General features: G+C 43.8%; 1 protein-coding gene across 1 annotated transcript; it reads right to left on the bottom strand.

The window, feature by feature from the left end:
* Window positions 1-225: 225 nt before the first annotated feature.
* Window positions 226-22,973, bottom strand: ATP6V0A4 (ATPase H+ transporting V0 subunit a4). The gene is made up of 21 exons (XM_010713015.4): window positions 22,517-22,973; window positions 20,499-20,706; window positions 19,904-19,982; window positions 19,347-19,441; window positions 18,900-19,025; window positions 17,871-17,965; window positions 17,584-17,710; window positions 17,011-17,093; window positions 13,222-13,315; window positions 12,935-13,147; window positions 12,331-12,481; window positions 11,448-11,587; window positions 11,174-11,331; window positions 10,683-10,776; window positions 9,365-9,483; window positions 8,194-8,410; window positions 6,450-6,557; window positions 4,551-4,679; window positions 3,514-3,631; window positions 1,422-1,593; window positions 226-641 (listed from the first exon to the last, which is right to left on the bottom strand). Exons 2-21 carry the CDS (start codon window positions 20,613-20,615, stop codon window positions 548-550), a joined length of 2,529 nt encoding a protein of 842 aa, XP_010711317.2. The 5' UTR covers window positions 20,616-20,706; window positions 22,517-22,973; the 3' UTR covers window positions 226-547.
* Window positions 22,974-23,889: the final 916 nt, after the last annotated feature.

Here is a 23,889-nt window from a genome sequence, read left to right as displayed (position 1 = left end):
TCAGATAATAGGAGGATTCTTGTAGTAAAGCATGTAGAAAATTGCCTGCCTGCAATATCATCTGTCCATGAGCAGTTTTGCATTGTTTGTGCAATGAAGGGCAGCAGTCTTCTAAGAGAATTAATCATTGTGAAATGGTCAACCACAGCTTCAAACAACAGCTGAAACATATGTTCCTTGTAGAGAAATAAGCCACAAAGACAAGTGGAGCAAAACACATGCAAGTTGATTATTAATAACCAATTTAATTCAAATGAAATGCATTGCTTCTTTTTAACCAAGCACTGGGCAGCTAATCTGATCAAATGCTGAGGACCAGGTACTCAGCAAAGACATCAGTGGAGATATGCAGCTCAGGATCCAGCCAACCCAGCTGATGCAGCATCTGTGTTATCACTGAGAATGGGCCTAGGACATTTCCATGTACAGCTGATCTTCTTCCAAGGGCTATGTCCCATTCTATATCACTGTATATAACCAACTCTGGAGCAACCAATGATAAGGAAATAGGGCCTGGTCTGAGAAATGAAGAATCAATGCACTGGCTTTAGTCTTCTGCAGTGCCATCTATGATATGCTTGAAGGAGAACGGACAAAATTTGTACCCAGCTCCCACATAGAACTTGTTCTGGAACTCCACCCTGGGGAGGAAGCAGAGAGAGGCATCAGTGCCACTTGGAGTGGACAGCATCTGCATCCAGATGAGAGGCCAAAACATAGTGCCTGTGGAAAAAAGGAGGCCATGAGAGCTGGAGGCCTCCAAGACAAGAATGCAGTCTCTTTCCAGAGCCAACTGGGAGACACAGGCGGCCCTGGGGAGCAACTCAGCACTCATTAGCTCTGACTTTCCTTAAGTCAGCCTGGAAATGCTCCTCAAGAGACCAGCTGGCAGGACCTTGTATGCCTGCTAAAATTCTTCTTGCAGCTCTGAAAGCTGGATAACCACATGCTGCAGCTAGGATCTCTGATGTGAAAGCAGCGCAGTGCTGCCTAGCATACTTCTTACCCTCCCTACACAATAACAAGCAAATCCACCACAATTTGCTATGGCAGCCACAGATCGGGCTCATGGAGGACACCAAGTTTTATTACCTTGGCCCTGCTTTACATGTTATCATGCAGGTCAAGGTGGTCTAGGAGGCACTGCTCATTGACTGGGAAAAGCTGAAGGCTTCCATTTGCTGTGTGTGCCCACCACCCTCACAGCCTCACAAGGATGGGTCACTCCACAGTGCAGCCTAGAAATGTAGCAGGGAGCTCTGACCTCCCTTCCAGGCAAGACCTCCCACTCTGTTGGTCAAAGGTGTACAAACACATACGTGTCAACATGGCACAGTTGGTGTGGCTACTGCTGTTCCTACAGCCCCATCCCTCTCAGGGAGAGCTTGGAGAAAATCTCCAGAGCAGAGCACACAACCTACCAGTGCAGGCGCAAGGCATGCAGGAAGGCTGACAAACCCTCCATGACGAGCAGGATGGCTACCGTCAGCACTGCAAAAGCAGCAAAGATGATGAAGACAACAATGAGGCCTACCCAGCTGCTGTTGTTTAACCCATTGTGCATTACCATCGTCCAGAGAACTTCTGACAATTCTGCGAAAGGAAATAACAAGAAAACAGTGCTGAGAAACAGCCATGGACAGACACAGCACTCAGTGCGTTCCATTTTTCCCATCTAGGTGAGCTGGCTTAAAATATCAGCCCTGCTGAGAGTAGTTGTGCATGGCCTCCCCTTGATGAGAGGGGAAGGAAAATGCATGCAGGTTATTTTCCGTTGCTTCTCTTCACTGTGTTGGAAGATAAGTGTGCTGCTTTGGCTTGGCTTTATGTTACCAAGACCACACAAGCACACTACCAGGTCCATTGTTACCCTGATACAATAAAGTCATCAATTTAATTTGCACATCTTTAACATGACAGCTGAGCTCTATGCAGAGCCTTATAGAACTACTTGCTGCTAAGTCCCAGTGAAAGTGATCGATTGACATAGTCAATACATTTGCAGATGAGGTTTCAAGCTGTACTGATTGATGCCAGCAGACCCACAGGACACAGAGACAAGTAATTCCCATTTGTTCCCCAAACCATTTCTTCTGGACTGTCACAAAGAAGCTATGGTGGTGGGGGGGAGAAAATTGGTTGGTCTCACCCAAGCCAAGACAGGCTGTTTTAAATGTTTACATAGCCTGCATGCTTGTTAAAGATTTTTTTTTTTCCCCTACACAATTGTAAATCAACATTCACATCACTGGCATATCTGATGTGCTTGGCCATCAGGAGATCATATTCCTAACCTAGTTACTCCAGTTACCCAGGATAGATTCAGGACCAAAAAATTTTTCTCTTCTGATACAGGCAAAGAAAGGACTTAGCCCAGCTCTTCTCCATCCAAATACACCAGCCACCAGTCCAGCCTTGTTTTCCATTTCATCAGCCATTGCATGATGAGGATCTCAGGCCATATCCAGACTATAAATTCAAAAACGTGTTATTTTAGGTGACATGATGAGGGATCTCTTTGTAACTTATGCCCGCAGGACAAATACTCCTTTCAATACCCCTTTGCAAGGCTGCAAAGGAACACAATGATTTTCCAGGCAGAACTCTGACAACACTTATAACTGCCCTTATCTCAGCTCTTTAGCTGGTTTATTTTATTTAGATACCTGTCCTCCATGTGAAGCTTATGCATGTTAGCTTCCATTCAACTTCTACTACGTTTATTTCTGTGCCAAGAACTACTGCTCAGTCCATGGTGTATCCCCTCCCTTCTGTTTTGTCCTTCTATGTCTGTATCCAGCTCTTCAGGACAGGCACAACTCCTAGCCAGAGGTAGTACAGCAATATTAAAAAAAATATTTCACAAAAATTAGGGTAGTTGAAGTTCCAGCCGGAGGGAATTTCTAGTGTTTGGGCATTTATTTTTATCTTAAATCAAGATAAAAGACACTGAAATGCAGTGCATTTTTCATGACATATGAGGTTCCACTGTATGTTGCTGGGAAAAATCCTAGTGAAGATGGTAACATCCAAGAGTTCTTGAGCTGAAACTTTTCTTTTCCTTTTCTAAACTAAATCAAAATATATTTTACAAGTTTTTGACTCTGCATACCATAAGGCTACAGCAAGTGTCTCCTGGAATGTGCAGCTGTAGTACCAATACTGCAATTACTTTTTTGGACAAGAGCACCCATTTGGGTTTCACCTCCTACACAGACACATGCCATGAGGACTTTTCCAGAAGTACAGCTAAGGAATAGCATGGGAAATGGGCCCTGGCTAGGAAGTCCAGTCAGGAGGTCCCTGACATTATATCCTGGGAATCACCACTAAAAAACCAGATAAGTCCATCACAAAACACATGGATTTATCTGAAGAAAAATACTCTGAAAGGCAAACACCTACAAGGAGGACTTTGATCTAATCGAGATAATCTCAGCAGTAATCAAACACCATGAGAAGCAATGATCAGCATGGAATTGCTGGTGAGGTAGCTAACAGGTTGTCACTCACGTGCATGGGCTAGGCTCAGCGCCCAGAGCCGCAGGTAGGACGCTGTGTTGGAAATGCAGCCAAGGCAATATTCAATGGTATGGATAGCTTGGTGGACAAATGTGTCTCCAAAGTTGAACTAAAACAACAGAAAACCAAACAATTTTTTTTTTCTTACTTCAGTATTTCCTGGTTAACATTCCACCAAAAACTGTTCATGTTCCTCCATTTCCCTATGTCCAGAGCAACAAAAAGATGTTATCCAAAGGAAGAGACTGCATTGAAACATGCCAATTCTCTATGTCCTTTCCATACATTCTCCTTTGAAGAAATACAATTTTAGTGAAAAACAAATGTTCAGAAAACAGGTCATATTCCAGTTTCATAATTTCGAATCTGGAGTAAGATGGGAACCCAATTGCTCCCAATCTTTATGATTTCCAACAGAGGCAGAAGTTCTTATATAAAGTAGGTGTTTCCAGGCTATCTGCATTTTGGCATATGCCTCGCGGGAGATATCACTGAATAAGCATATCTTTTAAGACTGAAGATTCCCTTTTCATTCAACCATATGCACACCCAATATTGTTGGTACTTCAAACTGTTACAAACACTTTTGTCGCTTTTTTCAGTGTTGCTGCATATTGCAGAAGCCCTTGACAGTATGTGCCAAAGAAAGATTTTTCTCCTTAGCCAACACTGCAGGCTGCCAACTTTTAAGTGCATCTTTGCAATTTAAAAGAACGAAAAATTGCTGACTCTTGAGGAAGCCTTGACCTTCTCTGGGTGCAATGTGGAAGTGAAATAACTCCCTGGGGAAATGAAAGCTTGAGGTTTGTAAGAATGTCTACTCTCACCAGACAAAACATAAGGAAAAATTTAAGGGAATTTTTTCTATTAAAATTCAGAGCTTACTTTGTTTGGAAATACAAACTGTTGCAACAGAATGTCTTCGTATCTTGTTAAAAAGAAGGGCTGGTGACTCTGCAGAAACCTTCTGTTTGGCTTTGTGTTTTGTACTACTGCCTAAGTAATTCCTTCTGTTCGCATTTTCTTACCTCTTCTTCATCATCCTCATGGCCACCACCACCATGGTCTGCTCGGGAAGCTTTCTTGGTGTGATTGGTCTCTGGGGCATCCACTTCATTTTCTCCCACAGTGTTTCCTGGATGAGCTTGAGACTGAATCTTTCAGAAACAAAACGTAATGTGACTTTTGTACCATGCTACAGCAGAACAGAACTTCATCACTAACTTCTTGACAGGTAACGTGTGAAGAACTATATCATGGATATGAAGACAATTTCAACAGCAGTCCGTCATCATAGACTGCAAAAAATGAGTACTCCTACTGAATGGCTAGAAGCAGTAGTAAAAATTTCCATTCTAGAGCATTTTTCAATGATCCTAAACAATTTAGAGCTAGTTTCTTGTGTCACAATACACCTTTCTATCGTCACAAATCAAAGAACCATCACTTTTGGTAAATGAGAAAATTGAGGCTTATTAAGGCTGATCATTTCAGTTATATAACTGCAAACCAAAGAGATTATCATCAAGTGAAAGGGAAAAGGTACCTGACAGGGACAGATGACTTAAGGAAGGTCACAAAGATACTCAGATATAGTCAGAAGTACAGTGCAGATCTTTAGGTTCATTTTGAATCAATGAAAACCTCATGTCAATCAATCTTCTTTCCATAATCATACAGAACTCATCTTGAGGCCTGAACAACCTGATCTGAGCCTCATCTCAGAGATGATAGCATAATATAAGAATAGCCCTACATTATACGCCTATCATAATCCTATTATACAGCACAACAAAATACTGACTTCACGGCTTCTGTCAGGTTCTGCTTTGTCATTCTTTATAACTTCCAATGGGTTTCATGGGCAAAGTTTCATGAAAACACATTGTTTCTTTCCACAGCAGTAATATTGGTCACATCTGCTTTATCTTTGGATTATCTGAATGTCAGCAGAGAGAACAGACTGTTGCAAACTTATAAATCTGGGTGAATGTAAGATGTGATCAGAGAGCTAACATACGAAAATCGGGAACAGAAATAGAGGGGCAGTATAGGAGGTGGGGAAAAGCTGTCAGATGTTGCTAGCATAAAAACAGGAGTTGGAGCTAGCCATGTCAAGCTTTCATTGAAATCCCAGAAGAATGACAAAACAAGGAATTACAGTGCAGAGGCAAGGCTGCAAAGGTCTCCCAGGGACCTGCCTTTCAGTTATAGGTCAAAAGTGACTGAGTTGGAAAGGTCACATAGCACAACTGGTATCTTTTTCTTCCAATAGAAACATCTGTGCCCTATAAAAGGTACTCCAGGCACTACCTCCCACTATAAAGAGAAGTAAATCCTGACAGACAAGTAAAGTCCTGTTAGCATAATAAAGGAGAGAATTAATGAGCAACCAGGAAACTGCAGCTGCTGCAATTACGTACTAAAGAGCTGGGTGAACCTCAGAGCCCAAGGGAAGGAGGGCTTTGTTAATGGAAAGGCAGTCACTGGGGGATAAAGCATTTATGAAAAGCTTTTAAATAAAGCCTTTTCTGTAAGAACTGTTGGTCTCCCAGTGACCAAGTTTGTCAAAGATGCCCTGTTCCTAAAGAGCAGCCAATCTGGTTTGTGAGCTAGGCATGCAGGCCTTTGCCCTCTTATTGGCTTTACTGGTCCTTCTAAAACTCCTCTAGTTCTGCATATTACTTTTGGAAGATCTTGGCATCACTATTCTCCCAGTAGAGCATAGCCTTCTGAACAAAAGCTCCTGCTTCCTATTTAGATGGCTCAGTCAAATGCCCATTCTCTAAAACACTGTTCGAAATTTCTGGAGAAAGTCTGAGATCAGAATAAAGCAAAATTAGTTCACTGCAAACACTTCTGGAGGTTTGCTGCCTCAGCTTTGCCTTAGCCCCCCTGAATCCCTTTGCAAGGCCCACATCTCTCACCATGCGTCGTGCTTTCTGGTGGTTGGCTCGGAGGATGAAAGGTTTAATTAGCAGCATCCAGGGAACAGCAATCAGAGCAAATATGACCAGAAAGCTCTGCACTTCTCTCTAAAAGAGCCAAAAATAGAAAAACAAAATGTCATTTTTCCTTCCTTTAGCCAACTGAATTGATGGTAAGAAACTTGATACTATAAAATGTTTTTGTTTTACTCAATGAATACAGTCCTCGAATCGGTTGACTCTCCTCTGTATATGATTATATGAAAATAAACGTATACTTCTTAAAGCTCCAAAAAATGTTGCCAGCTGGAGACGGTTGGAAACTTGGAGATGAAAAGCTTTCATGTTGAGAAGTGTAATTTGCCAAAACCCAATGTTACGTACTTGAACCTGGCTCTCCAATGGCCCAAGTGAATGTCCTAACCACTGGGTGAGGTAATGAGTCTGCCTTGCTCTGATCAAAGCAGAAATGCTGCTGTAAGGGCCAACCCATTCAAATCTTCCCCTGGAAAGCAGAGAATCCAGGATTTGCTTTCCATTTCCAACTCCAGAAGGGAATGAAAGTCTCATAACTTATCTTTGATAACACATTGCCCCCAGCAGTACATCACTAGAAGGTGTCCTTGTTGCAGTGTGCCACTCCTATTTCTGTCCTAATGTAAATTTTTGTACTCTAAAACCAAATCAACATGACACAACACAAACCTACAACTTTTACATCTTTTTTAAAGATGGCTCAGCTCCCTTGTCAATTTGTGGCTGGTTTCATACAATCTTTGCATTCTGACTTTGCAAGGGAATTATGAAGATAATGGGGGGTGAAGTGTAGGTATATGAGAAAAAATATAGTTTTCACAGAAAGTTTTAGATTGCTCCAGAGTAAAATGCTGTTTTTTTTTTTGAAAGCTGGGAAAACTCCTCTGCAGCCTTAAGGCAGTTATGAGGGACAGACCAATTTTTTTCTACAAGATCTGATTTGCCAGTAGCTCCATAACTGAGTTAAAGGTGAAGTGCCAAAGTGTGTAACCAAATAGATGTAAATGTATGTGTGACTGGAGGCAGCATGTGCTTGCAGATTTTTTGATGCGTCTGATACAAATGCAAGCAACAAGAAAACTCCCTGTTTGGAGTGAAAAGATATAACTTTAAAAGAAGTTTTCTCTCAGTGGAGGTTTTTTTTAACTTCTGCGTGTGGGTAGTTTGCATGTGTGTGTGTGTGTGTGTGTGTGTAGTAGTGGGTGTTTTGTTTGTTGTTTTTTAAGTGAGCTCCCCAGAGAAGATATATCTGAAAAAAAGCAGCCACAAATCCTCAGGTTACTTCTATTTTTTAGCTGAAAACACAGTTTTCAGATTTTCCAGAAAAGAAAAAAAAGGAATACATCATCAAGAAAAGGAGAGACTTGTTTTATCTCCAGGATGTATCAAAACTCAACAACAGTATTTCTGCAATAGTGAGCACTGACTGCCTATTCACCCTTTTTTTCGTTTTTCTCCCAAAGTATTTTAGATTGTATCGTCATCCTAGCAAGATGACACTAACAATGAGGCTTCCTCTGGCTCTGATAGCTCCACTCTCCTACCTGTCTACAGGGCCAAGAAGAATAGCAGAAGAACAAACTTCTCCTATGTAACTGGCCCTTGTAGTTGAGGTTCTGAGTATTTTCCCCATTTTTACATCCACCCTCCATACATCCACTGCAAATTCACAAGAAGCTGCAGTGTATTCAATCTTCTTGATGCATACCTGGTGCAGATATAGTGGAGCATTAGAAGCATCACTGTAATTAAACAGAAACATATTGATGAAGTGGATGAGAATGCTTGGTGCGCTCTGTGATGAGTGGACATCAAAATGACACCATTTGAAAATAATCATGAAGACAAGGTAGCCAAAAAGACATATAATAAAGATCATCTCTGGAATGAACTGCAGGATAATGTTGATGTATTTCTTGAAGTAGCTGGAAGGAATAAGAAAAGATAGTTACAATTAATACAGTGACTATTAATATGAGGTTGCACCCAAGCATGACAGATTTGCTTGGTGTGTATACTATTTAGTCTTTGGAAAATCACACTGGAAACATACTACTATTACTACTATTACTAGCCAAGAAGAAGTCTTTAATGGCAGACCATATGAATAAAAGTGAGTATTTAAATACAAAAGCTTTTCTGTACGGATTATCTTCAGGTTCTTGTGCTTTCCCATTAGTGTCTGAGCATCTCAAAAGATTAACACGTTTAAATAAAAGCCTATTTAAAAAAAAAAAAAAAAGCATTGTAAGCTGAGGAAGGTCAGAAAACAAGGAGTAGAATCAATTCTGTGCAGTTCTCTCTCTCATCTTCAAACATCATCCATCCTTTTGGTCACTTCAAACCTTCAACCTATGGAGAATCTCTCAAGATAGTGGTTTCACTTTCTCCACTCTACCTCCAATTCTCAATTTTCTTGTAAAATACAGAGGGAGAGGAATCGACACGCACATACACATCCTAACCAAGGGCCCACTGAGTCAGGAGGAAGAGATGTACACACAGCGTGCAAAGTATCAGAGTACTTTGGATTAGATCTAAAGAATTTGTCTTTCAAGACAGAAATTACCAAAAGTGAAAGGTGTTGCATATTTTTAATGTAGCACATTTTAATATTTCTGCAAAATCAAGAAGATGGAGAAAGTGAAAAAGACAATTTACTCAAGAGAATAATTACAATGTAATGGTCATCCCATCCATCTGGTCTTTGGACTTCACACTCTATAACAGCAGTGCTATGAATGTCAGTATGAAGACTATGGGGAAAGAGTGAATTCAAATGAACAGATTGAGATATGAGGCTTTCTCAGGACGAGGGACACTAGTTTAGAGATGAGGACTTATGTGCAGCAGCAATGGGCTTGGTGAAACAGACTTACATGTGGTTAAAGAGACTGAGTATCACCCCAAAAATCATATGCACAATTCCAATCACAACTGACATCTTCATTTTGTAGGAGTTCAGAAAAGTCAACTTGTTTGACGCAATGTTCCAGATCTTTGGGAAAAGGTGCAAAGAAACAGAAGAATAAGATTTTCAGATAATTGCTCAATAATAGATTTGTGGAAGTCATTCCTTTAATTACATCAATTTACTCCTACCTGTACTAGTAAGAAGACTAAGCAACAGAAATCTAGATGCTCTTTATAATGCATCTCACTCTGCCAAACTCCTCATCTAAAAGGTGTAATGTATAATTTAACAAAGGAAATATCAGGGAGTTAAAATGATGTATTGACTTCATTTCATTCCTCCAGAAATTGATGCCAGGGCTGGTAACAGAACCTAGCCATTTTCAGTGTTATTCCTTACTTCTCGGTTCAGACATCACCCCCAGTGGGAGAGGAAAGACATGAGAAGATTGCTCCTGTTGCTAGAGAAATTTGTTCAACATTCACCAGAGAAATAATAAGAACAAAGCATGTTCTACTTTTTTTTTGAAAACAAAAATGAAGCTCTTTCCAACTCACTGGCCATGGAGACCAGATTATTGCCTACCTCTCTGTTGTTCCTCCCCCACATTCAATGGTCCCAGCCTCTCAAACAAGCAGCAACCAAGGTTAAAAAGGGACTAGCCACGATTAACTTAAATTAGGTATGTGTCTGGGAGATGTACAGAAAATTCAGCTGCCTCTGACATGACTTCCTGAACTGCACTGCCTGCATCCTGGGCTGAGCTTCAGAGTTGAGTTTGTGAAAAAGTTACAAGGTCAATTCCTCCATAAAACATGGGAAGCCCATGTTTCTTTGTGTGACTAACAGAAATGAGAGCACATCCAGCAGAGCAGAGGTTAACTGGCTAATATTAAGGTTGTAACAGGAAAGCCTGAGGTTACCAACTGTATTTTAGTATGTGGTAAAGAGAGAACAGGAAGAAAAGGAAAATAGGAGAAACAACCTGGCTTTCAAGGCCAGTTTGGATGGGACGCTGGGCAGCCTAATCTGGTGGGTGGCAGCCCTGCCCATGGCAGGAGGTTGGAACTGGATGTGCTTTAATGCCCGTTCCAACCAAAGCCATTCTACGGTTCCACATCCTTGAATGCTAAAGAAAAGCATCACTAGTACTGCATAAATGGACAAAGAGCAAAAACTGAAGAACATGGCTTCAGGAAACAGAGCGAGAAGCTACAGATGTACCTAATGTATAGAAACAAGAATGAAATACAAATTATCTTAGAGCAATTTAATTTAATTACTGGATCTATTCCAAATGGGTATGGATTTCCAGAGTAGACCCCTGGGACTGCTGGATCCAACTGCAGCACAGTGTTGTCGAGAAGCACTTCCTTACTACAAGAGAAAAGTGAAATAACTTTTGCAGCTTAATTTCACCATATAAACCAATAGTATATTTACATGCGATGCGCTGAGAACTACCACACTACACCTCCTACCAGCTCCAATATTTCTCTGAACTGTTACCCTGAGTTTGTGTGCACATGCGTGCAGAATTGAGTCCTACAAATGACAGTCTTCCACCACTCTGATAATTCTTTATGCATAAGCCCTGGACATCAGTGTCTAAACAAGAAGGCTTGTTCCCCAGGGGCTCCACCTCTCCATTTCAATGGTGAGTTTATCTGTATGTATCAGACAAATCCTCTGATTCACTGTCACTGTCTTTCCTTTCAAGCTTGTGTGCTCCATTTGGTGTCTTTTCACTTCTTTCCCACATTTAGCCACTTACTTCCAAGTGTTATTTTTAAACATGGGGATAATGTGCCAGGAAGAGCCGAAGATGTTGAATGATTTGGAAAAGCAGTCATTGTAGATGAAGCCAGTATACATGGAAAATATGCCCATGAGCAGGATCAGATAGCGCCCACTGAAAAAAGTGTTCCAGATCTGCAGGAGAAGAAGGCAGCAGTGGTAAACATACACCTGTTGGACACTCCTTTTATTAAATGAAACAATGAGCCTTTTCCCAGGCTGATAGGGTCCATCAGATTGCTGGTACTTGCCTCATTAGTGCTTTTCTGGGCCAGAAGGCTCTCCTCGTTAATGACCATCCAGAGCGCAAAGCCCAGCATGACAGCACCATGACCACAGTCCCCAAACATCACCGCAAACAGGAAGGGGAAAGTAATGATAGTGTAAGGAGCTGCAGAAAGGAAAACATCAGAAGTTCAGCTCCTCCTAAACAAGAGGAACTCAGCAGAGAAGCAGCTCACCCCACTGAGCCATTCCGCACAGCTGTTGTCTTTAAGAAATCCTTGATCTCTCCTCTACTCACCAGACAACCACATCTACTGCAGAACTAGTTTTGCCACTAGAAAGACTTTTCAATTCCACCTTCAATGCAGTTTTAGCCTTTGTTCCGGCCCACCATTAAAAAAAAGGTATAATGTGCAGGCAGTTGCATCCTTTGTAGCAGAAAAATGCATTTGGAGGTTAGTTTCATGTTTCTCGGTCTTTTGGGCTTAAACAGACTGAGTTTATCCAATTTGCTCCCATAGACTCTCCTATCTTCATTCTCTGTGGTTTCCTTGGAATTCTCTACAGCTGTTGCACATTTTTCTCAGGTGGTTTTGGCTTCTTTGCCTCAACACAATAAGCTCAATTCATTTTCTTGTGAGCTTACTCTTTTCCTTAGGGCTGCTACCTCACCATTTGCTCTCCATCTTATATTTGTACCATTCATTATTCCTACTGCAATAAATCACTGTAGACTGAGGGGCCAAATTCTATACCTAAGAAAATCCATGCCTCCACACTAGGCAGTACCAGTTTTTGCCAGTGAAAAATACTATTCACATTTCTCATTGCATTTTAGCCTGGTGACAGAATTCAAAGACTTCATTTTGGCTTTGGCAAGGCTGGCACAGGTTGCCAAGTGTTTCTCACCTGGGTTCATCTCCCTGTAGTTGCCCACACCATACGCATCCACGATGTTCTGAAATCCAGCTGTGAACTTGTTAGTCCTGTTGAAGGTGGGTGGTGCCATCCTAGTGTGTATGGTTGTCAGGATAGGGGTGATGGTAGAGCCACTTCTCTCCTGCAAACTCGGTGACAAGGATAAGCACAGTCAGGGTGGCTACGAGGGAGGAATTGGTCTTGCAGCACCAAAGCCTTTGTTCAGACACACACAGGCAGCAACATGAATGCTGGACTCAAGAGTGTTATATCTTAACCCTTTTTCTCATATCCAGATTTTCCCATTTTCTATGCTATTGATTTGTTCAGAGGAAGCTGTCAGCACTGCTGGCTCCTGTGGGTCGATCAGAAAACTACCAAGATTTAGTGCTGACCTTAAATTCCCTGAGGCCAAGCAATCATGCAATAACCTCAACTTTAATTAAAGAACTGAAAAAATTAATTAAAAAACAATTAAAAAAACAAACAAAAAAAACACAGAAAATGGAGTCCAGCATCACAGTAGCAGACAGAAGCCTGAACATATGCTCAACATATGAGCAACGTGGTTTGGGTGAGAGCACTTGTCTCTTACCATTCCCTGATGGAGAGCTCTTTTTATCCTGCCAGCATCAGCTACTGGGAACCAGATCTCTGCAATGACACACTGCTGGGTGACGTCAATGTTACAGCAATTCAGGATGTGATAGATGGCCTTGATTTTCTTTACCTTGATCTCCCAGGACCACATGTTGGCTGCTGCCTCATGCAGCAGCCGCTGGCGGTGGGACTCAGTTTGGGTTATCACCTGTAACACAGCACAGGCAGTGCTCAAGATGGGAAGCAGCAGGTAGTATGATCTATCATGTTGTAAACACTTACTGTGTTTAAATCCTCAATCCTTGTGTTCACTCCATCAAGCATTTCTCGGCGCTCAGTGGCAGACTCGGGACAGGGGTACACTGTGGCACGAAATCTAGCCAAGGGAAGAGAGACAATAGAAAAAACATTGGTCTCATTATCTCTCTCAGCTGCTACAAGGTACATGATATTACACAGCAGTGCTCAGCAATAACATCTCCCTAATAACCACAATAAGGATAGAATCATAGAAATATCTGAGTTGGAAGGGACCATTACAGGTTATCTAGTCTGACTCCCCTGCAATGAACAGGGACACCTGCAGTTAGATGAGGTGCTCAGAGCCCCTCCAGCCTGACCTTGGGTGTTTCCAGGGACCATCCACCACTTCTCTGGGCAGTTCCAGTAAAAAACTCCCACTTTAAATCCAGTCTAAATCTCCCTTCTTTTAGTTTGAAACCATTTCCCCTATCAAATGACCTATTAAAGAGTCTGTTCTTACAGCCCTCTGGATACTGAAAGGATCATCCCCTTGCTTCCCTTCCCCTTGCTTAAGTCCGGGGAAGTTTCTTGGCCTACAAGGAGGTACAAAAACATAACCCAGGCAGAGGCAGCCCTTTAAACAGAGCAGCCAACAGATGTCCCTCTTGCACTGAGGCTGGAACAATCCCGTGTCAATGCCTTGCACTACCCTCCCGCAGTCACTGGGGGAAGGCAGCGCCAAACTACTGTTTCATAGCAAGCAAACGCCCTACGTGCATGCAGTCTGTGTGAGCAAATAACGCGGTGTGTGCAGGATAAAACAAAAGGAGGATGGCCATGCGGCTGGCTCTTGACTCCCGGTCTATGTCGCCAGACAGCTTGCGAGGATAGGTGCTTCTGTAAGCTTATCTCCAAGAGTATATTGAGGAGATGGAGCTGGTTAGTTTAGCATGGTATAAGGACTGATGTGGGCTCCCTTTGTGTGAGTGAGGTCTTGTCTCCATGCAGGTGTTGTGTACTACTTCACCTATGGTATGCAACATGAACACCCCTAGTATACTAATGTAAGAGCACTGCGGTCCTGCAGTGGAGCTGTGCTGAGGGAGGGTCACAAAAGGCAGCCTTTGTGCAAGTGTGGCAAATCGAAAGAAATAGAACAGGATCATTGGGGTTACCTCTGTTAAGGAGAGAAAAACACGCACTCTCTTTGTATAGAGATGCATCACTTCTGGCTTCATCTGATAACAGAATACATCACCACCTGCTCTCCGAGGTCAGTTCCAGCACACACACAAGTGAGCACAGTAGCAAATTGAACAAAATGCAAAGCAGTTTCCTAGAGATCAGCCCAGAGCTGTGTGCAATGACAGCACACACTCTTTTGCTCAACTTCCAGGACTGAAGCTCTGCTCACCCAACACCTGGCACTCCTTTCCAAAGGTTACTCACCCTGCTAATTATTCCCATCTTTTCATTCTTCACAGCTCTTAGTTCATCTTTAATAAGGATTTTTAATCAAACTTGAAAGCTTATTCCTCTGTGCTGTGGAGTTTCCCCATTCCCAGTAATGTTACTGCAGCAGTGTTGCTTTGATCTTTTAACAGCCATTTTGCATACCGAGTATCAGGTTTGCCCTAATGGCACAGACATCTCTGAAAGCTCCTGGAGAATTCAGCAGGGAATCCTTACACTGATAAATCCAGTTTAGTATTCACATGAGCACTGAGGCAGCCGCAAGAAAAGCAGGAAAAGAAAATTTCTTACATTTTCCTCCTTCCTGCTCCTCTAGACCTTCCACTAATAAATCTGTGCACGGACTTAATGCTCATGAAATTGGCAGACTAATGTTACCAATTAGAGTCAAGCAGACACTACAGGCGTAACCTGAGGCACGCTGCTCTGCAAACAAATCGTAGCCTGCCTTGCAGGAGACTGGCTTCTACCAGTCCTGTGATTTTGCAGGGTGTTTACCTGTCATGAATGATGACTTAGTGCTAAGCAGAAATGTCTTGCAGAGGTTGGAATTACACAGCCTTCTGTTTTAGGTATTATTAACCCTGCCTTAAAGATGAGCCAGACCAAAATGTCTCAACCTGTGTACCAGGCTGATGGTCATGGAGCAGAAATGGAGATGTATGGGATAGATAGTTAAAAAGCTTAAACTCAGCAAGACGTATATATACAGGTATATTAGCAAGCAAGCAAGCAAAAAAAAAAAAAAAAAAAAAAAAGGAAGAAAAGGCATAAAGGAGGATTTCAAGTGTAGTCTGATTAGCTGGCAATAAATAAAAACCTGCATGCTAGCATTGCAAAGCGCATCCTGTGAATTTGTTTTCATAGAATCATAGAATCACAGAATATCCCAACTCAGAAGGATCCCAACTCAGATCATCGTAAGGATCATCGTGTCCAACCCCTGACTCCACATGGCACCACCCAAAAATCAGACCCTGTGTCTGAGAGCATTGTCCCAGTGCTCCTTGAACTCCGGCAGCTCAGGGTTGTGCCCACTGCCCTGGGCAACCTGTTCCATGCCCACCACCTTCTGGTGCAGAACCTTTCCGTGACATCTAACCTGAACTTCCCCCATTTCCTTGATAGAACCTCCCTTGTCTTAGGGGTGTATGTTTCCTTTCAGTTACAAAAGCTGAGAGAAACTGGTCTAAGTTCTTTCCTGTGAAACTACCACCACATCCACACCACCAGCTCATGACAGCAAGGTGGCATGTTGTGGTCAAGTTGTGCAAGGATCTGCCCACGCTGCCAGCACCCTGCTGCGGAGCGCTGTGCTTCCCATTTGGAAGATTCTGGGTTCAATCAGCAACAAAAATGCTGATAAGCATCATATGGCCTGTTCTTAAAGAAACAGGCAGCAGATTGATCCTGCACAGTGGGGAAGGCAAAACTCCCTCCTTTTCTGAGGCTCAGGATCAGAGAAGAGGGGCTGAGTCTCCCTGAACTCTCTAGGCCCCTATGGCTGCTTTTCACAGAGAGACGCTCATCTGAGGAGGACATGAGACTGATTTGGAGTGAAGTCAGTGCTCCTGATGTTATGACTGAACCCAGGAGGCAAGGAAAGGCCTTCCTGAGGGCACAAGCTGGGCAAGAGCAATTGTTGGCTCCTTCCCCTTGAGCTTCTGCAGGCTATAGGCAGTTGGCTGCCGTGCTAGGACTTGGGGTTATGCCTTGGATGGATTCGGTCACAGCTGACAGATCCCCTCGTCAAATCTGATTTACGCTGCAACAAAGCCCGTCACTCACCAGTGTTATGAAAGAGTAACAAAATATTCAACCTGAATTATCTTTTCAAGACGCTCAATGGGGTGGAAACAAATCAAGCTGTATGAAACTTTCATTTCTCTTCTGGGCTCTGTCTCTGATTACATGGATATTGCCCAGAGGTCTTGGAAAGGGGGGGGGGAGGAGAATAAACTACAGCATCATCTTTTCATGCTGAAATGCAGGAAAGTTTGAGAACAGCCTGGGGATTAGCACGTTCTCAGTGCCTGGGCTGCAGGAGCTGCTATGGCTCCTGGTTTTCAGAGTAAGGATGTTGAGTATTTCTTAAAAAGCAGTCCCCTTTAAGACATCCCAAGTTAAGAACCTCACAATCAAAGTTCCTATTATCTGTCTCTAAGTCACCTTGGAAAATTTAGAATTTCAATTTCCAAGCGTCAAGGTGATGTATATCTCTTCGGATTAGAGCAGCAGAAGAGAGAAGCAGGATGGAGCTCGGTGGCTCTGCTGACAGCTCCCAGCCCTGCCTGCCCCCGCCAACCAGCAAACACATCCGTGAGAGTCCTGCCCAGCTGCTCGCCGGCTGCTTACCCATCACAAATCTTCTTGATTTTTTGTTTGAGCTGCTCTCCCTGATAGAAGATAATGAACACATTCTTTTTCACCTCTTCTCTCTGCAATGCAATTCAAGCAGAATTTAAAGCACTCACAGCAAAGGATCAGGTGCAGAGAAGGTGCTGTTTCCCTAGGGCTGCCTCTTCAGTGTTAGTTCTTTTCCCCCAGCCCTAGTTTTCCAGCAGCAGATGCTCCTGCAGGGGACAGGCAAGGAGCAGAGGGGCAGGGGCAGGAGGTCTGGGGCACAGGGCTCACCCTCAAGCCACTGAAGGAGTTGACTCTCTATGGTCATAGCCCACTGTCCTAGGGGCCCCCATAACACAGACACCCCGCTAGGGCTCACCTTAGCCAGGCAGGGCAGAGAAACCACCTCAGTGATGGCAAAAGTGGAAAGTGACAGCAAATAAACCTTTTCTCACGCTCAGGCTCTCCTGCCTTTCCTCTACAGGCTCTCCTCAAGCACTGAGTGCAGCCAGGGCACTGTTTCGGTTTCTGGAGGCCACAGGCATGCACAGAGGTAGGGAGAAGCAGAAGCAAGCGGGTACCCACCGTCACAGGGTCCTCCAGGGGGGTATCCATCTCAGTGTACCTCAGATAGATGTTTCCCCTACAGGCTCGCCACAGCAGACGCTCAAAGGGTATCATTCTTTCCCTCTTTATGACCCCTGCTGTGAATCTGAACAGAGTTAAAAGATAGGTAAATAAATTACAAGCCCATCCTGAGACTTCTGGGACCTGTAGCACATTCAGGTTTGCAATCTCTTTCTTTCCAGCCTGTGACTGCAGCGCGATGTGGGTGGGAGGCCTGATCCAGAGGGGCTGTCACCAATACACACCCCAGCTTGGCAGCTGCAGCAGAAGGGGTGGTCCTCAGTTCCAGCAGGCCAGATGTGTCTTCACTGAAGAAATCATCTGGCAGATTGGTTTCTGCCTGGAAAACATCAGTTTTATAAACAAATCTAAGTTTGCCATTTGAAAACTGTTCTCATATCTTTCTCCTGACATGTTGTTGTGTTTTTTTTTTTTTTCCCCACACGAAATCTTTCACAAAGATTCAGAGCAAAAGAAAAAAAGAAGTAAAATACATCTCAGAAATGAAAAGCAGAAATCCCATCTGAGAACAAAATTCTTGAGCCCCAGTGAATCACAGAGAGATGCAGACTCCAAAGCGACTGAGATATTTTTGCAAATGTGCATAGGTTGCTCCAAAAGTAATGCCTCCTATTTTATTATTTTGGCCCACAACATTAGAGGTGGGTGTTGGTGGGATGGTAGTAGATGCTGAACCTTCCCACCAATATTCCATTATATTTTGTTTCTGTGTGACAGACAGCAGCAGAGGGGCATTGTGACAAACTGACATCTGACACAGAAACACCTATGAAGTAAAATTATGCCACTGAATTTCTCCAAGTGGAAAAAAATGGTATCCACTGACACTTGCTGACCATTTATAGAGACCAAACAGTGGATATGGACACAGTGAGGCAGTGGGTGGTGCACTTCAGCAGTGGTGGCAATGACAGGGGGTCACCTCTGCTGGTACAGATTTTTACAAGTGCAGCACATAGGCTCTTTGTCATAGCCAGTGAAAATGTGCAGCTAGTGCCTGTGTTGAAAAATAGTGTTTTGTAGCTAAGAATTTGCTCTATCAAATAATGTTATTGTGCTCTTTTTATCTATTTATTCCCACAGAACTAAATAGGAGGCATTACTTTCAGAGCAACCTACATATCTCACTGACTTGTGGTAAAGGTCACTCTGATTTGCTTAAAAGCCAAACACAGCAACACAGAACATATCAAGCTATCCACATTTTTAGGAATCTTCCACATCTCTATGGGAAGAGTGAAGAAGTCTCTCACCTCAAAGAAGTCCTGCGTTTTCTTCAGCAGATGCTTGAGTTCCATCAGCTCAAGGAAGTTCTGCTTCAGAGTTTGCTGATTCTGGTTGGCTTCCAGCAGCTCAGCCTCAAGTTTCTCCAGCACTGTCTGTTTAGGAGCCAAGAGCATCCAGAAAAAACTCAGAAGCAGCCCAGTGTACATTTACCAGGCTGATATTAAATCTTGAACAATAGTTTGTTGTTTCTGGTTAGGTTTTTTTTTTTTTTTTTTTTTTTTTTTCCCAACAAGGGAATATAGAACTATTCATTTAGCCTTCTTAGTAAGCACTGAGTTTGTAGAAAGGTACTCATTATGGTCAATACCTCATTTTCCCATTGCCACATTCCCTGTTGTATGCTTTGTCCTGTTCAGGCATTAAAGCCAAAATTCACCCTCTCAAAGCACAGGCAGGTAAGTGAGTAGGTGTACCTCCATATCAATCATTTCCCGAGGCAGGGGGGTCTCTGGGTACGTCTCTAGTTTGACTATCTCCACAACATCTTCCATTTCATTTTCCAGAAAACCTGCAAGGAGAGGACACATAAGTCTTAATACGGGGTCATTGTTTCTTCATCATCCTGCTCACCAGCTGCTGCTAAACCCACTATCAGGACCAAGGCACCACAATGCTTCTTGTGTGTTAAAAGATTTTTTTCCCATGTTGAAGCACAGCACAGTGGTAGGAGACATGTTGCCTGGACTGAGCCTTCTGCTCAGCTTCAGATTATTATTGTGATTTTACACGTGCTAATTATCCTCCTTTCAATTTCGTTAACTGTTTTCAAAACAGGGGCAAAAATTTATAGCCCATGTGGCGGTGAAGTGTTAATTAGCTGATGCAGGAAAAACACTCTCAGGGTCTTGGATGAAAATACCACCATTTTGCCTCTAGTCCTGCTTCACAGTGTGTGAGCACTTAACACAGACATAAATCCCACACTGCCAGTTGCTGGAGGGCTGGCTGCCTTTGACAAGCGTTTACTTACGCAGGATCCTCTCCAAGGATTCACACCTTCTCACTTCATTCACAAACTTTCTCTGGAAGCTGTTCACATTTGCATTCAGCTGAAGACAGGAGGGAAAAGAGGCCTGAGGGTGAAGGCTGAGCACCACCACACTCATTTTAAACATCAGCAGAGAACAAATGCCTTTGGTGCAAGAGGATGTCTTACCGGCTCCTAATGCAGGGCAATACCATGCTATTTCTGTGTATTATGGCATCGTGGCTTTACCAGTCTAGTGGGCTCTCATAGAGAGCCCCCCATTCTCTGCTGGTGGAAGGTGCTGTCCTAAAGGGTGCGCAGAGGGGTTTGCAGTTCACTGGGTGGGGACTTGGAGATGGGTGCTATCTCGTAGAATCAGAGAATCCTTAGGGTTGGAAAAGACCTCCAAGATCATCTAGTCCAAATGTCAGCCCATCACCAGCATGGCACCTGCCTTTCTGATCATCTGTGTGTGTTCCTGGTCTCCCCATGGGCTCTTTGGCTACTCTGCAGGAGTGACATTCACTACCTATTTTCCCAAATGCACATCCTGGAGAACATCTCCAGCAACCCAGCCTGCGTACCAGGTACCACTCACATCTCTGAACTGGACCAGGCCCAGGTCTCCGAGCTCGGCCACGCAGCAGTAGGCAGCCTCCACTTGCAGGAAGAGCTGCATCAGGCTCATCTCCTCGCTCCGAAAGACAGAAACCATTTTGGCTGGCCTCCTCTTGCCCAAGTGTCCACGGGGGCCTCAGCAGCTGTGTGGTCTTCCTCACCCAGGGAGGTACTGAAGGTGCCAAGTGCTGTGGGAACATTGGGATCACCGAATCATAGAATGGTTTGGATTGGAAGAGACTTCAAAGATCATCTAGTTGCAACCCCTCTGCCACAGGTAGGGTTATCAATCACTGAATCAGGCACTAGGTCAGGTTACTCAGGGCCCCACCCAGCCTGGCCTTGAACATCTCCAGGGATGGGGCATCAGCAGCTTCTCAGGGCTGGAGGCTAACACAAAGCTGCCCATCACATCCTTCATAAAGGTTTCTTCTACTGCTGAAAGCAAGGGACTGCTCAGGCACACAAGGCTGCATCCTACCAGCAGGGGGTTGTATGCAGCACAGAGGAGGGGAGACACCGATCTTCCAAAGCAGATACCAATCAAATACTGGGCCTTGTTTTCTGCTGGGCCAAAGATGCTTCAGACCGCTGCACTCAGACCCTTGTGAAGGGTTCAGTTTCTCTTTGTCTTCCGCAATGCAGAGCAAAAAACTCTTTAGTGGCACCTCACAGTTAAACTGCAATTAGAAAGATGCCAGACTGGTTTCTGTCATTGGCAATGGTGGTGAGAACATGGCATTGCAAAAATGTCCGGAGCATGTTATATGGGAATGAGGAGGAGCATTTTATTTAAATTAAAACAAACTTTAAGATAGAAAAAACACTTTCTCCCCATAAGGGACTGTTTTCAAAATGAGAAAAACGACATACCATGCATTTCATATTAGTTCCTTTCTCCTGTATGCTTCCCATTATTTACCTCAGGTAGCTTGAACATACGTATTGCCTGTAGTCATTCTTGCACAAAATTAACTAATTTACTTGCACAAACACAGTAATTATTATTGCCCAAAGAAAAACATGAAAGTAGCTATATTTCATGCATGCATTTAATTTTGAGAATTCAGTAGCAAACATACATCTTTTAAATAGCAAACAGAAATCCATATATAACCTCACTTCCACTTGTTGACAGGGATGGGAAGCCAAGTCACCTCAACCTCTCTTTCAACCTTATTTTCTTACAGTTTTGTGGGGGTTATAATTATGTTTTTTTTTATAATGCAGGAAGGTCTCCTCTTACATATGCTAAAAGCATTTTATAGGGTGTTAGAGGCTGTTTAAGAGGAGCACAGTAGTCACTAGCTCGTGTTTGCTCAACTGCCCCTGTGAGTTTTCCTTGTCTTACTCTATTCATTCACTACATGATTTAAGATGCTGAAAATATGGTATACAAAACAAATAGTTAAAATAAAACTTGTCTTGTGACAGTTGTAGTGGGTCAAGTAAGTATATAACAAAATGTAATTTTCACAGGAGAAAGACCCCAAAGCTGCACCCACACCTTCACTTCTCTCTTCAAAAATTCCCTAGCTCTGATTTTCAAGAAAGTGAAAAGATCATCAAAACGTCCCCCACCTTAACTTCTTTAGGCTGAAAAGCATGAAGAGAATATAATTTAAAGCAGTTTGTTGTTCTAAATGGCTGTTAAATTCCATTGAGAAAATGTTAAATCTTTAGAATTGAATTACCAAAACTCAAACAAATATCTGAAATGTTTTAGTTCAAGCTGCTTCTCTGCTGTGACCAGTCAGGGAAAGGTCCCAAGGCTCACCCCTCTTGATTTGGAATGAAAGAGGAAAAAGGCAAATAACAGAATGCTCTTTTCATCCAGAAAGCCTATTTTCTCCAATTTGGAGGACGGCAGAGTGCTCTCTCTCCACCCCTGGGTGCAGGGAGCTTTCCAAAGAGACGCTCTCGGATGTGCCTTTCTCATCATTCCCCACCCCAACTGCTTTTTGCTTTGGCAAAATAACAGTTAACAAAGTCACTCACGCTTCCTCCGCTCTCTGTTTTCCAGCAGTATTACGGGGCATGAACGCACTCCAGGCTGCAGGCACGCTGCTGTGTGGCTTGCAGGTGCTGCACTGCGCTCCTGTCCCTGTGTCCCGTGGATGGTTGTGGCCACTGGCTTCAGCTGGGAGCAGCAGGTTGTTCCTGCTGAGCTCTGTGCTGGTCTGGACCAGAGAAGGGAAGGCTTCTCATGGCCCAGGGTGGCCCAGACCTGGCGTTTTCTGGCTGGGTCCCCACCTCCCCATGATGCGGTGGTGTGTTGGGACTAACAACACACGGTGCCTGAAAATGAGCCAGAGCCTTTGAAACCTGCTGCTGCACGCTGGGATCTATAGACCAGTAACAGGTCATTTGCAGTGCTGGGCGCAGCGTCTGCGATCAGGGAGGCGGAAAACTGCTGTGCTGTTTCTTACTGTGCTTCCTCAAACGAAAAGGGGAAAGCAGGTGCAAGGGGCTGTGCCAGAAGTGCTCTATTGGATAGGGGCAGTAAGCAGAGAAGGAACACGATTCTCACTGCTGGGAGTAATGAGTGCTGCACGCAGGAGAAAGGTGGCTGTACAGCCCTTCTCCTGCTATGGATAGAAGAGCTACTCTTCCCAAAACCAGTGGCACAGCTCCCACTGAGGGCAGAGGAAAAAGGGCTACATCCCAATAAATAAGTGTGGCTGTGTCACTGCTGAGTACAACATCCATAGGGAGTCCTCCTCAAAGGAAATGCATGGCTATGTTTAAGTTGCAAAGTGTCCCTTAAAGCAGTGTTTTCTCTCAGCCAGGCTTCTATAGGTTCCCAGCAGCCCTGCCACAAGCAGGGTACAGTGTGTCCAAGGAACAATTCCGCTGGCTGGGAACAATAGCGAGTTTTCTAATACAGAGCTTTCCATTCCAAAGTAGCAAGGAGTGGCTCTGCCCACTAGGCCAGCTGCTGGGAGAGGGCCTGTGCTGCTTTCCAAAACATGCTGCCTCAAGCTGAGTGACCGAAAATGAACGTATAAAACCCTTAAGAGCAAGCTGTACTATCCTGGCCACATGATCTGGCTGGCTGAGCGTCAAGAGAACACAGGGCACAGGGATAAGGCTCTCTCCTGCCCCTTTCCCCCTCTTTGCATGCAGAGGAGAGCAGCAGAAAGCATCTCCTATTTCATGCCTTTGGCACTGAGAAGTATGAACATTATTTGATAATAATCTCATTATCAGAGACTACATTATCGCCACTGGCAGCAGGCAAAGCAGCGGATGCTGGTCAGAGGCACAAGAGCCGGGGGAGGCTCCAGCCCCAGCAGTGGGCTTGTTGCCTTTCCTGGCTGCCAGGCTGGCTGAGGGCAGCTGCTGTCCCAAGACAGCTGCCCAGAATGGGA

Source organism: Meleagris gallopavo, chromosome 1 (assembly GCF_905368555.1).
Source record: "Meleagris gallopavo chromosome 1, MGAL_WU_HG_1.1, whole genome shotgun sequence".
NCBI lineage: Eukaryota > Metazoa > Chordata > Aves > Galliformes > Phasianidae > Meleagris > Meleagris gallopavo.
Note: the sequence above shows the minus strand (reverse complement) of the source record. Positions and strands in the feature narration are given on the sequence as shown.